The 14,692-nt window shown below is 39.9% G+C and overlaps 1 protein-coding gene across 1 annotated transcript; it reads left to right on the top strand.

Moving 5' to 3' along the window:
* Positions 1–745: 745 nt before the first annotated feature.
* On the top strand, positions 746–14,237 carry LOC140679621 (uncharacterized). Its single transcript, XM_072915430.1, has 3 exons — positions 746–1,068; positions 10,174–10,488; positions 13,176–14,237. The coding sequence occupies exons 1-3, from the start codon at positions 963–965 to the stop codon at positions 13,994–13,996; spliced, it is 1,242 nt and encodes a 413-aa protein (XP_072771531.1). The 5' UTR covers positions 746–962; the 3' UTR covers positions 13,997–14,237.
* The last annotated feature ends 455 nt before the right edge of the window (positions 14,238–14,692 follow it).

Genomic DNA, 14,692 nt, shown 5'->3' with positions numbered 1-14,692 from the left:
AATTTTTTATAATATTTTAGTTTATCAGTGGAAACGTTCACCGTAGGCCCTGCGATGAGGTGGCGACTTGTCCAGGGTGTACCCCGCCTTCCGCCCGATTGTAGCTGAGATAGGCTCCAGCGCCCCCCCGCGACCCCAAAAGGGAATAAGCGGTAGAAAATGGATGGATGGACGTTCACCGTAGAAAGAAAACAAATACAAATAAATGCCTATGTTTTGAAAAAATAAAAAATAATTACAAAAATAATAATTAAAAAAATAAGTAAAACAACTTTTTTTTTCTATTGAAAAATTTACATTTTCATGGTACACAAAAATCAAGGCACTTTCAACAAATCTCAACAAATTCAAACATGAGGTTGAGCAAATACTGTCTTTCACAAAACATGTAAGGAAGGAAAACTAAAGCAAATACAAATAGAATATAAAAATAATAACAATACATACTAATAATTAAAAAAAAAATAGGACAAGAAACAACATTTAAACAGACAAAAAAGCTAATCTAAATCACTTTCAATATCTGCGATAACGAAATCAACTTAATACATTTTGTATTTTTAATGAGTTTCCAAGATTTAATTGATCATTTAAAATTATTAAGCGAATTAGAAAATAAAGATTTTACTTTCATTAATCGACATTTATGCAGAAACCATTTTGCTTGGAGCATAATAATGTTGACAAACATTTGCAAGTTGCATAAATAAAACAACTGCCGCAGAATCGGAAACGGAAACTACTGACTTTCCGCGCATGCGCAAACAGATCAGACAGCTTCGAGGCGACCAAGATGGCGTCTTGAAGAAGTTTCAAATGAACGATCTCACAGCCATAGAGATTCACAACAACTACGACAATAAATACCTTCAACGATGCTCTATTCTAAAGGCAACGAAACGAGAGTTGTGTTCAGAGCGATGGAGTGTTATGTGAAGTGAAGATTGAAGACGTGATAGAAGATGGACGACTACTGCTATGCTAAGATGGCGACGTCCGCTAAAAGAGAACATGAAAGAGAATCAACTTCCAGCAAATCACCAACGGAGATAAAGACGAAAGATGAAGGTGAGTGACTTGAAGTTTTGTCATTTGACAGCCATCATGCGCTCATACTTGCCAACCTTGAGACCTCAGACTTATCGATCAATGCCAATCAATCAATCAAAGTTTACTTATATAGCCCTAAATCACAAGTGTCTCTAAGGGCTGCACAAGCCACAACGACATCCTCGGCACAGAGCCCACATCATTAGGGAATTAGGGCATACTTGCCAACCCTCCCTGATTTTCCGGGAGACTCCCGAAATTCAGCGCCTCTCCCGAAAACCTCCCGGGACAAATTTTCTCCCGAAAATCTCCCGAAATTCAGGCGGAGCTGGAAGCCACGCCCCCTCCAGCTCCATGCGGACCTAAGTGAGTGTCAACAGCCTGTATTCACGTCCGCTTTCCCACAATATAAACAGCATGCCTGCCCAAACACGTTATAACTGTAGAATGATGGAGGGCGAGTTCTTGGTTTCTTATGTGGGTTTATTGTTAGGAAGTTTCATTAACGTCCTCCCAGCGCGGCAACAACACACAACAACAGCAGTCATGTTTTATTCTACCGTAAAGCAGTTTGTCTGCCGTAAACAGCAATGTTGTTGTAATATATTGAGTTGGAGGCAATAACCAGGCGAGGTGATGAAGTACGTCTCTTTACTGTAGACTTCAGAACAGACTCACACACTTGACGTCAGGTGCGCAACACCACGTAAATCGTTGGCCAACCAAAAAGTAACCCCAGTATGTTATAGCCAACATTCACCAGGAGATGGCAACAGACAAACATAGATCACTCTATTACATTCCTCCCCTTTTAGAAATGTAGAAGTTAGTCAAAATAAATAAACAACCCAACCAAAAAATGCAGCAGCTCAATTTAAAAACTGTACTTAAGCCACATTCTTTTTTCTTTTTTTTTAGTACTGAACTCTTAACCCTCATTTGTAAACAATAACATGCTTATTATACAAACAGTATTTGTACACCTTTAACACAGATTTTTATACTGTCTTCAGAGATTCAGTTTTTTTAGTGGTACTTGAAACCTTTCTGGGTACGTGCAAAAGGGTGTTCAGCATGGTTAGAAAAATAGTGACAGAGAATAGAACAAGGATGGACAATTCAACCTTTAACTCAACAATGAGTAGATGAGTGTTTTGTGTGTGTATATGTGTAAATAAATGAACACTGAAATGCAAGTATTTATTTTATTTATATATATATATATATATATATATATATATATATATATATATATATATATATATATATATATATATATATATATATATATGTACCCTCAATCGTCAGGACGATTGAGGGTACCCCCCTCATGAAACAGGCCTGTAGAGATGAAATAGTCTTGTGATTTTTTTTCCCCACACATACATATATTGCGCTCTACTACGGTATCGAGCACTATTTTTTGGATAACCTTATTAAGACATATATATATATATATATATATATATATATATATATATATATATATATATATATATATATATATATATATATATTAGGGCTTCAACAACTAATCGATTAAAATCGATTATAAAAATAGTTGGCGATTAATTTAGTCATCGATTCGTTGGATCTATGCTATGCGCATGCGCAGAGGCTACTTTTTTTTTTTTTTTTTTTTTACCTTTATTTATGAACTGCAACATTTACAAACAGCTGAGAAACAATCAAAATAATAGGGGTGTAACGGTACGTGTATTTGTATCGAACCGTTTCGGTACGGAGGTTTCGTTTCGGTGCGGAGGTGTACCGAACGAGTTTCCACACGGACATATTAAGTAGCGTACTGCACGTTGTGTAAACAATACTCAAAATGCCGGACATTTGAGGCATTTATGAAACTCCGCAAAAGAGGACATGTCCGGTGAAAAGAGGACGTATGGTCAGTCTATCCTAGCCCGTTAGCTGCTAGCATGCTAGCAAAAGAGGACTAGCAGCGATTGGTTTCACCGGACGTGAAACCGGGCTAGGTCCTGACCATACGTCCTCTTTTACCCGGACATGTCCTCTTTTGCGGAGCTGTCAGGGCGATGTTTCTTAAATGCCTCAAATGTCCGGCACTTTGAGTTAGGGTTGCGTGTATTTTCAATATACGTTCAGGGTTAAGAAGTTTAAAAACACAATAAATTGTGCGTGCAGCAGCATTGGTGAGGGAGGGGCAGAGACAGAGAGAGCGAGAGAATTGTGATACACGCGCATGCGTCACCAGGCTCTGCTTTTTATTGATACATTTATCAGATTACATTTTTTATTATCTATAGCAGGGGTGTCAAAAGTGTGCATTTTTGTAACATTTTCCTTGTTTTATTTGGCAAGTTGAAAGAACATGGCGCCAGTATGCTGGTTTTTTTTCCAATAAAATACTGGAAAGGATAGCAATGTAGTTTGTCTCTTTTATCCGATTATTAATCGATTAATCGAAGTAATAATCGACAGATTAATCGATTATCAAATTAATCGTTAGTTGCAGCCCTTATATATATATATATATATATATATATATATATATATATATATATATATATATATATATATATATATATATATATATATATATATATATATAGCTGTAATTTACTGAAATTCAAGTATTTCTTATATATATATATATATATATGTACATAAATAAATGATAAATGGGTTGTACTTATATAGCGCTTTTCTACCTTCAAGGTACTCAAAGCGCTTTGACACTACTTCCACATTTACCCATTCACACACACATTCACACACTGATGGAGGGAGCTGCCATGCAAGGCGCTACCAGCACCCATCAGGAGCAAGGGTGAAGTGTCTTGCTCAGGACACAACGGACATGACGAGGTTGGTACTAGGTGGGGATTGAACCAGGGACCCTCGGGTCGCGCACGGCCACTCTTCCACTGCGCCACGCCGTCCCATATATATATATATATATATATAAAATAATTACTTGAATTTCAGTGAATTACAGCTATATATACTGTATATATAGCAACGCTGTCATACTTTATCCGTGTTTCTGCTTGTGCTTTCATCACACATCAGACCAAAGGGTTCGTTTTGGCACAGTTCCATCGCTTCCTTGTCCAATTCCGGGGCAATGGCACCTATCAAATACAGTTTTTTTCTACTCACTGTACTTGCTGCTTACTTAAAAAAAATTAAAAAAAATTAACAATTTAATCTTATAATACGGGACTTTGATTGATTTAAACTTTTATTAGTAGATTGCACCGTACAGTACATATTCCGTACAATTGACCACTAAAATGGTAACACCCCAATAAGTTTTTCAACTTGTTTAAGTCGGGGTCCACTTAATAAATTGACTCATGATACAAATATATACTGTCATCATAATACAGTCATCACACAAGTTAATCATCAGAGTATATACATTGAATTATTTACAATCCGGGGGGTGGGATGAGGAGGAGGTTGAGGCGAGGGGTTAGGTTGGGTTGCTATCAGCATATTTCAGTCATCAACAATTACCTACATCATCTGCGAAATGGACATTGAAACAGTGTAGGCCTGACTTGGTAGGATATGTACAGCAAGTAGTGGACATAGAGAGCTCAGAAAGCATAAAAACAAGTATATACATTTGATTATTTACATTTGATTATTTACAATCCGGGGAGGTGGGATGTGGAAGGGAGGGTGTTAGTTTAGGGTTGAAGTTGCCTGGAGGTGTTCTTTTAGTGCGGTTTTGAAGGAGGATAGAGATGCCCTTTCTTTTACACCTGTTGGGAGCGCATTCTATATTGATGTGGCATAGAAAGAGAATGGGTTAAAGGGGAACATTATCACAATTTCAGAAGGGTTAAAACCATTAAAAATCCGTTCCCAGTGGCTTATTTTATTTTTCAAAGTTTTTTTCAAAATTTTACCCATCACGCAATATCCCTAAAAAAAGCTTCAAAGTGCCTGATTTTAACCACCCGTCCATTTTCCTGTGACGTCACATAGTGATGCCAACACAAACAAACATGGCGGAAAGAACAGCAAGCTATAGCGACATTAGCTCAGATTCAGACTCGGATTTCAGCGGCTTAAGCGATTCAACAGATTACGCATGTATTGAAACGGATGGTTGTAGTGTGGAGGCAGGTAGCGAAAATGAAATTGAAGAAGAAACTGAAGCTATTGAGCCATATCGGTTTGAACCGTATGCAAGCGAAACCGACGAAAACGACACGACAGCCAGCGACACGGGAGAAAGCGAGGACGAATTTGGCGATCGCCTTCTAACCAACGATTGGTATGTGTTTGTTTGGCATTAAAGGAAACTAACAACTATGAACTAGGTTTACAGCATATGAAATACATTTGGCAACAACATGCACTTTGAGAGTGCAGACAGCCCAATTTTCATCAATTAATACAATCTGTAGACATACCCTCATGTCAGCAGGCCAGGGAAGCTAGGGTCGATATTCTTCTCTTGATCATCTTGGGACGGTGTGAGCCAAGACATCCAGGGGGGTTTAGCTCGCTCGTCTGCGGGAACAAACTGCCGCCATTGCTTGCCGTGCTACCGAGGCCCTTTGTCCCTGAATTGCTCACACACTCCGGCAGATTCAATGGGGGTCTGGCGGCAGATTTCTTTGACTTTATCGTTGGAAATGCATCTGCTTTGAGTGTCGCAGGATATCCACACATTCTTGCCATCTCTGTCGTAGCACAGCTTTCGTCGGTAAAGTGTGCGGAACAAACGTCCAATTTCTTGCCACTTTGGCATCTTTGGGCCACTGGTGCAACTTGAATCCGTCCCTGTTGGTGTTGTTACACCCTCCGACAACACACCGACGAGGCATGATGTCTCCAAGGTACGGAAAACAGTCGAAAAAACGGAAAATAACAGAGCTGATTTGACTCTGTGTTTGAGAAAATGGTGGATTGCTTCCCGATGCTCCGAGAGCGAATAATAGAAGGCGTTTAATTTGCCAAAATTCACCCATTTAGAGTTCGGAAATCGGTTAAAAAAATATATGGTCTTTTTTCTGCAACATCAAGGTATATATTGACGCTTGCTCCCGTGTCGCTGGCTGTCGTGTCGTTTTTGTCGTTGTCGCTTGCATACGGTTCAAACCGATATGGCTCAATAGCTTCAGTTTCTTCTTCAATTTCGTTTTCGCTACCTGCCTCCACACTACAACCATCCGTTTCAATACATGCGTAATCTGTTGAATCGCTTAAGCCGCTGAAATCCGAGTCTGAATCCGAGCTAATGTCGCTATAGCTTGCTGTTCTTTCCGCCATGTTTGTTTGTGTTGGCTTCACTATGTGACGTCACAGGAAAATGGACGGGTGGTTAAAATCAGGCACTTTGAAGCTTTTTTTAGGGATATTGCGTGATGGGTAAAATTTTGAAAAAAACTTCGAAAAATATAATAAGCCACTGGGAACTGATTTTTAATGGTTTTAACAATTCTGAAATTGTGATAATGTTCCCCTTTAAGAAATAAAACACAAAGGCAAACATCTCTTTGTATATTCCTACAAGAAACACATTCGTTTTTCTCAATGACTTAGGACTAATTACAGTAGTAACTAGTTTTTTTTAGTAGTAATCATTTCTAAAGGGTTTGTAGTAAACCGTTTAGTCATGACAGTTTGAACTTTGCCCGCTATAGGTGGGTTGCAATCACGTGACCTGGAGGCACACCCGGGCACTTCCGGGTTTCAAGCCCCATGAGGCTACTGTTTATTTACCTGCGTCAGTGCGGTATTTACCCATTGCAGACGTTCCAAGAAACACAAAAAATATTTCAGGGATTTGACTTACTTGTTTATAAATGGAGTGGAATAATTCTTGCCCTGATGTGGGATCTGAGCCGAGGATGTCGTTGTGGCTTGTGCAGCCCTTTGAGACACTCGTGATTTAGGGCTATATACCGGTAAGTAAACTCTGATTGATTGATTGAATAAAACCAGGAGATGTTAATCCAGGAAAGTTAAAAGTACCAATGATTGTCACACACACACAAGGTGTGGCAAAATTATTCTCTGCATTCGACCCATCACCCTTGATCACCCCCTGGGAGGTGAGGGGAGCAGTGATCAGCAGCGGTGGCCGCGCCTAGGAATAATTTTTGGTGATTTAACCCCCATTTCCAACCCTTGATGCTGAGTGTCAAGCAGGGAGGTAATGGGTCCCATTTTTATAGTCTTTGGTATGACTCGACCGGGGTTTGAACTCACGGCCTACCGATCTCAGGGCGGACACTCTAACCACTAGGCCACTGAGTAGGTCACGTGCTCAAGTTGTTTGAGTTCATGGCCTGATTGCCGGACCTGTTTACCAGTGACGTGCGGTGAGGTTGATGGCTGGTGAGGCACTGACTTCATCACAGTCAGATTTACAAACATATGAACCCTAAAGAGTATCTTATTCACCATTTGATTGGCAGCAGTTAACGGGTTATGTTTAAAAGCTCATACCAGCATTCTTCCCTGCTTGGCACTCAGCATCAAGGCTTGGAATTGCGGGTTAAATCACCAAAAATGATTCCCAGGCGCGGCGCCGCTGCTGCCCACTGCTCCCCTCACCTCCCAGGGGGTGATCAAGGGGATGGGTCAAATGCAGAGGACAAATTTCACCACACCTAGTGTGTGTGTGACAATCATTGGTACTTTAACTTAACTTTAACTTTACACATACAAACTGTAGCACACAAAAAAGCACATTTAATAAAAAAAACGTTATTATGGTCTTACCTTTACCGTATTTTCCGCACTATTAGCCGCACCTAAAAACCACAAATTTACTCAAAAGCTGACAGTGCGGCTTATAACCCGGTGCGCTTTATATATGGATTAATATTAAGATTCATTTTCATAAAGTTTCGGTCTCGCAACTACGGTAAACAGCCGCCATCTTTTTTCCCCGTAGAAGAGGAAGTGCTTCTTCTTCTACGCAAGCAACCGCCGAGGTAAGCACCCGCCCCCATAGAAGAGGAAGCGCTTCTTCTTCTACTGTAAGCAACCACCCGCCCCCGTAGAAGAAGAAGAAGCGCGCGGATATTACGTTTCATTTCCTTTGTGTGTTTACATCTGTAAAGACCACAAAATGGCTCCTACTAAGCGACAGGTTTCCGGTTCATGAAAAGACGCAATCTCTCCATCCGCACACGGACTACTATTTCACAGCAACTGCCTAAAGACTTTCAAGAAAAGCTGGCTACTTTCCGTGCATATTGTAAAAACAAGATAGCTGAAAAAAAGATCCGGCCAGAGAACATTATCAACATGGACGAGGTTCCACTGACTTTTGTTATTCCTGTGAACCGCACTGTGGATACAACGGGAGCACGTACGGTGAATATTCGCACCACAGGGAATGAGAAGTCATCCTTCACTGTGGTTCTAGCTTGCCATGCTAATGGCCAGAAACTTCCACCCATGGTGATATTCAAAAGGAAGACCTTGCCAAAAGAGACCTTTCCAGCCGGCGTCATCATAAAAGCTAACTCGAAGGGATGGATGGATGAAGAAAAGATGAGCGAGTGGTTAAGGTAAGTTTACGCGAAGAGGCCGGGTGGCTTTTTTCACGCAGCTCCGTCCATGTTGATATACGACTCCATGCGCGCCCACATCACGCTGGTTTTTAATATATTATTTAAGTTTGACTGACCTATCTGACTGTTCTTTTGACATTCCTTTAGCGCAGTTAGATGCGGCTTATAACACGGGGCGGCTTATAGGTGGACAAAGTTTTGAAATATGCCGTTCATTGAAGGCGCGGCTTATAACCCAGGGCGCCTTATGGTGCGGAAAATACGGTACTTAGAAATTAAGTCCATGCGCCGCAACTAAAGCCCTCACTTAAACTTTCCACGTGCAAGATTGAATCTATTTAAAAAAGTGTAACCAAGGATTTATAAATGTCGCCTATACTGTATGAAACTACAAAATAACAAACACGGAGGCTCCAGTTTACACGAGGACCACTTTATTTACCTTCTTTCAAAAACCTCCGCAACGTGTCATCACTTCCGCTCTTAGCGCCTTCAAAATAAGAGCTCAAGGCATATAGTGTATAACAGCGCATAACAGGAACTTAACATCACAAAGAGGAAAGCCCATGAAAATAGGTTACAAAAGTTATTTAATAAGAAGCCAAAAAGTGCAAAAACAATAATGTTCGTGTTGGAGGAGTTGTGAATTAGATACACCTGCAGTCTGCAGGTGTACCTAATGTTGTGTCCCTGCATTCATTCACAACTCCTCCAACACGAACATTATTGTTTTTGCACTTTTTGGCTTCTTATGAAATATTTTTTTTAAATAGATTCAATCTTGCACGTGGAAAGTTTAAGTGTGGGCTTTAGTTGATATAACAATTCTACGGCGGGGGTGCAGGAGGCGAGCCTCAGCCAGTGCGTCTTTTGCAGCCGTTTTATGATCGCTCAGCACAAGAAATACGTTACACACATACAGTTGTTGACTAAATACACTGTACATTAAATACCTCAGCTAACTAAACTATGGAAAAGTATAATATAGTTCATATAGCAATACGGTCTCACTGCACAGCAGGCCAGCAGTTAGCCGAGTCCGGAATCCATGTTGAGGCACTGAGTGACGTGCCTCAACTGGCTGCTGATCACCGCACCGTCTCTTCTCAGTATTTGAACGGCAAATGTGAAAATTCAGCGATTTTGAATAAAAATAATCTAAAACTGGTGAAGTTAAATGGAAAATAACTTTATAGTATAATCACTGGATACATATAACAATTTAAATTTTTTTTTTTCTTTTTACATTTTTTTTCTTTCCATGATGGCAGGTGAGGCCCCGGCCTCTAGTGACTGCACGTCACTGCTGTTTACACATTAACCATCCAATGATTTTGTAAGACTAAAACAATTGGGTTTGCCTCTCTATGGAAATGTGGTCTCTAAAATAAAATGCAGGTTTATTTTTGGGACGAGTTAAAGTGGTTCTAGCTCAGCCAAGTCATGTAAACATTGATCCATCATTCTGGCAAGGCACTAAATGAATGTCCATGAAACACTACACACACATGCAGTACATAGAAGAAGGTGTGGAGCGAGTTCAAGCAGACACGTCTCATGAGTCACGTCTGAACTAAAGTGTATTTGTGTTCCTCAGACATCCGGTGGTTGATTGGTCATCCAAAAAAACTTACCCCTCAGCTGCAAAGGGGGATCTGTACTTTGAAGAAGGAGGTTTCACAGCCCCCCCACCTTAAAAAAGAAAAGGTCGAACTCTGCATCACTCAGAAGGGAGAGTGTCTTCTAGGACGAGAGGAAGCTGATCTCACCAAGTTTCCACTGAGTATTCTCTCTGTGAAGACTGAAGATGATGAAGAGAAACCACAAGTGAACAACCTCTTAGCTCCACTATCAGATAGTGAAGCTGAAGATGAGGTTGAAGTAACTTTGAGCAGCGATACAGATTGTGAAGGTGATATGAGGACTCACACTGACACAAAACACTCTGAATGCTCTAAAAAGGAAAGTGGTTATTGTGTGAATGCTCCAAAACATTCATACATATGGTTTTCTTTCTTCTTCTTCTTCTTCATCTCCAGATTTTGGCGCGCTCTACCTTCCACATTTTTCATTCGATTCAAACCGTTCCAACTTCAAACTGTTCAACCTATTCAGGAATTGCGGGCTTTCCCTTGACACATTCCAAAAATTCCCAGAGTTCCCAGAATTCCAGGTTTTTTGGGACATTTTTCCCATTCAAAATGAATTGGCCATTTTTCAAACTTCCACCGTTTCCACATTTTTCAACCTATTTAAACCATTCCACCTTCAACATATTCCACTCATCCGGTAAATTCAAACTATTATTTTTTCAAGTTAAAAAAAAATTCCAGGAATCCCAGAAATCCCGTTTTTTTCAAACCCTATTTTATTCCTTTTTTCTGTCGACTCCTCCTGCCGCATTTTTCAACCCACTTCAATCGTTCTACTGTCAAAACATTCCTCCTAATCAGGACAAAAAAACAAAGTTGTTTTTTGAACTACAAAAAAATCTCGGTTTTCCCGAAATTCCATATTACCATTTCTCAATTAAAAATGTTACTACTTCAACATTTCTCAAACAATTTGAAAAATTCCAACACCAACCACCACCACTCATTCAGAACATTCACATTTTTTTTTAGCATTTTCAAAAATATCCCCGCTTTTCCCCAAATTTCCAGGAAGTTCCCATTGAAATGAATGGGACATTTTCCGAAGTTGCACAATTCCCACTTTTCAACCTATTCAAACCATTCCAACATCAACACATTCCACTCATCCTGGACATTCAAACTAACACTTCCCCAAGTTCCAAACCAAATCCAGTTTTTCCTGGACATTCAAACTCTTCAACAGTCAAACCATTCCAACATTCAAACTATTCTTCAATCAATCAATCAATCAATGTTTATTCATATAGCCCTAAATCACAAGTGTCTCAAAGGGCTGCACAAGCCACAACGACATCCTCGGTTCAGAGCCCACATAAGGGCAAGGAAAAACTTACAACACAGTGGGACGTCTATGTGAATGACTATGAGAAACCTTGGAGAGGACCGCAGATGACCCCCTCCCCTAGGGGTTATTCTTACATTCATACTACATTCTGTCAGCATTTCAGTTCAACTTCAGCATTGGAGCATTCACACGCAATTCCTTCAGGAATTGCCTCATCTAGTTTACATTTGATCTGGTAAAAGCTTTACCAATAAGAATGATTTGACTTGACACATGCGGGCACACTCGGAGAAAAACCCTGTAGTTGTTAAATTTGTGTTGAAATATTTTCACAAAAGGTATATATTGCAAATCACATGAGAAGGCAACAAAAGATTTAAAAAAAAACTTTTAACTGCTCCTTTTATGGTAAAACTCACTCAGAAGAAACACAGTTTAGCGCGGACACGTGAGAAAAACTTACGAGAAAAGAATAGAATATTCAGCAACTTCAGTATCTGACTTATTATTTCTTTCTTTAGTTTATTTCGAACATGAACAACACATTTACAGCATAATACATCACACAATTTCATATCATTTCATTTTACATCATGCCCGAAAAGGAGTAGGAAGAAGCAAAGCTTATTTAATCCTACCCCTTTCCCACTTCAGAGCGTTTACAAATATATAGAATCATTTACTGACCTTTTTATATAATAAAATAACATCCGTGAATTAGTATACACAACATTTTTGTAATATGTAATTAATTAATTCAGTCATTATTAACATACTGAGATGAAGAATATCTTATTTTCAATAAGGTTGAAAGTATTTCTCATAATTCTTCTTCTTTGTACTCTGTAAGCACTATTATTTTGAACAACCTCTTAAACTGGATCATATCAGTGCAATGTTTAACTTCTTTACTTAATCCATTCCATAATTTAATTCCACATACTGATATCCATATACTATGGACTGGACTCTCACAATATTATGTCAGACCCACTCGACATCCATTGCTTTCGGTCTCCCCTAGAGGGGGGGGGTTACCCACATATGCGGTCCTCTCCAAGGTTTCTCATAGTCATTCACATCGACGTCCCACTGGGGTGAGTTTTTCCTTGCCCGTATGTGGGCTTTGTACCGAGGATGTCGTTGTGGCTTGTGCAGCCCTTTGAGACACTTGTGATTTAGGGCTATATAAATAAACATTGATTGATTGATTGATTGATATGCTAAAGGTTCTAAGTGTTGTACGTGCATATAAATGTTTTAAATTATTTTTTCCTCTAAGGTTATATTTCTCCTCTTTAGTTGAGAAGAATTGTTGTACATTCTTTGGTAGCAGGTTGTAGTTTTCTTTGTACATCATTTTAGCTGTCTGTTATGTTCCGTCACACGTGATTTAAGGTTTATCTTTCCTGAAAATATCGGGTTAAAATTGAAGAATCTATTGAAACAGATGTTTTCTATTTTTTATGGTTCTAGCTTCACTTGTCCGGGTCCAAGCCACGTCATGTAAACATTGATCCATCATTCTGGCAAGGCACTAAATGAATGGCCATGAAACACTACACACACATACAGTACAAAGATGAAAGTGCACAGCAAAAATCAAGGAGAAACATCTCATGAATCATGTCTGAACTTTAGGGTGTTTGTGTCCTGCAGATGTCCAGCAGCTGATTGGTCATCCAAAAGAACTTTCCCCTCGGCCGCAAGGTCCAGGCTCCATGTTGAAGCAGGAGGGTCCATTTCCATCCCATATTAAAAAGGAAGAGGAGGAACTCTGGATCACTCAGGAGGGAGAGTGTCTTCTAGGACGAGAGGAAGCTGATTACACCAAGTTTCCACTGAGTATTCTCTCTGTGAAGACTGAAGATGATGAAGAGAAACCACAAGGAGACAAACTCTTAGCTCCACTATCAGATAGTGAGGCGGAAGACGAGATTGAAGAACCTTTGAGCAGCGATACAGACTGTGAAACGGATATTAGGACTCACACTGACAACAAACACTTAAAATGCCCTAAAAGGAAGACAGATACCGAACCTGTGCCCTGCTCAGTTTGTGCTAAAAAGTTTCCTAACAAGAGTGAACTGACTCGACATGTGCGGACGCATACAGGAGAAAAACCCTTTAGTTGTTCAATTTGTGGGAAAAGATTCACTCTGAAGGGAAATTTGGTAAAACACATGAAAACACACACAGGAGAAAAACCATTTATATGTTCAGTTTGTGGCAAAAGATTCATTCTGAAAGGAAATTTGGTGACACACATGAAAATGCACACAGGAGAAAAACCCTTTAGTTGTTCAGTTTGTGGGAAAAGATTCATCCTAAAGGCGGATATGGTAAAACACATGAGAACACACACAGGAGAAAAACCCTTTAGTTGTTTAGTCTGTGGTAAAAGATTCACTCTCAGGGCAAATTTGGTAACACACATGAAAACACAGGAGAAAAAACATTTAATTGATTGTTTGCCTTAGAATATTCGCTCTGAAGGCAAATATCATGACACTAATGAGAACGTGGGAATAAACACTTAATTGTTTGTTTATGTTAGTAAATTATTAGTTTCAAGAAGTAGTCACCTGAAATGGTTTTCACTTCACATGTGTGCTTGAAGCTCATGGAGAGAATGCCAAGAGTGTGCAAAGCAGTAATCAGAGCAAAGGGTGGCTATTTTGAATAAACTAGAATATAAAACATGTTTTCAGTTATTTCACCTTTGTTTGTTAAATACATAACTCCACATGTGTTCATTCATAGTTCTGATGCCTTCTACAATGTAAATAGTCATGAAAACAAAGAAAATGCATTGAATGAGAAGGTGTGTCCAAACATTTGGCCTGTACTGTACTGTATGTAATGCGGACGCTGTATCGATCCGTTGTGGTGAAGAAGGAGCTGAGCCGGAAGGCAAAGCTCTCAATTTACCGGTCGATCTACGTTACCATCCTCACCTATGGTCATGAGTTTTGGGTTATGACCGAAAGGACAAGATCACGGGTACAAGCGGCCGAAATGAGTTTCCTCCGCCGGGTGGCGGGGCTCTCCCTTAGAGATAGGGTGAGAAGCTCTGTCATCCGGGGGGAGCTCAAAGTAAAGCCGCTGCTCCTCCACATCGAGAGGAGCCAGATGAGGTGGTTCGGGCATCTGGTCAGGATGCCACCCGAGCGCCT

The sequence above is a fragment of the Nerophis lumbriciformis genome, linkage group LG20 (genome assembly GCF_033978685.3).
Source record: "Nerophis lumbriciformis linkage group LG20, RoL_Nlum_v2.1, whole genome shotgun sequence".
Taxonomy (NCBI): Eukaryota; Metazoa; Chordata; class Actinopteri; order Syngnathiformes; family Syngnathidae; genus Nerophis; species Nerophis lumbriciformis.
Note: the sequence above shows the minus strand (reverse complement) of the source record. Positions and strands in the feature narration are given on the sequence as shown.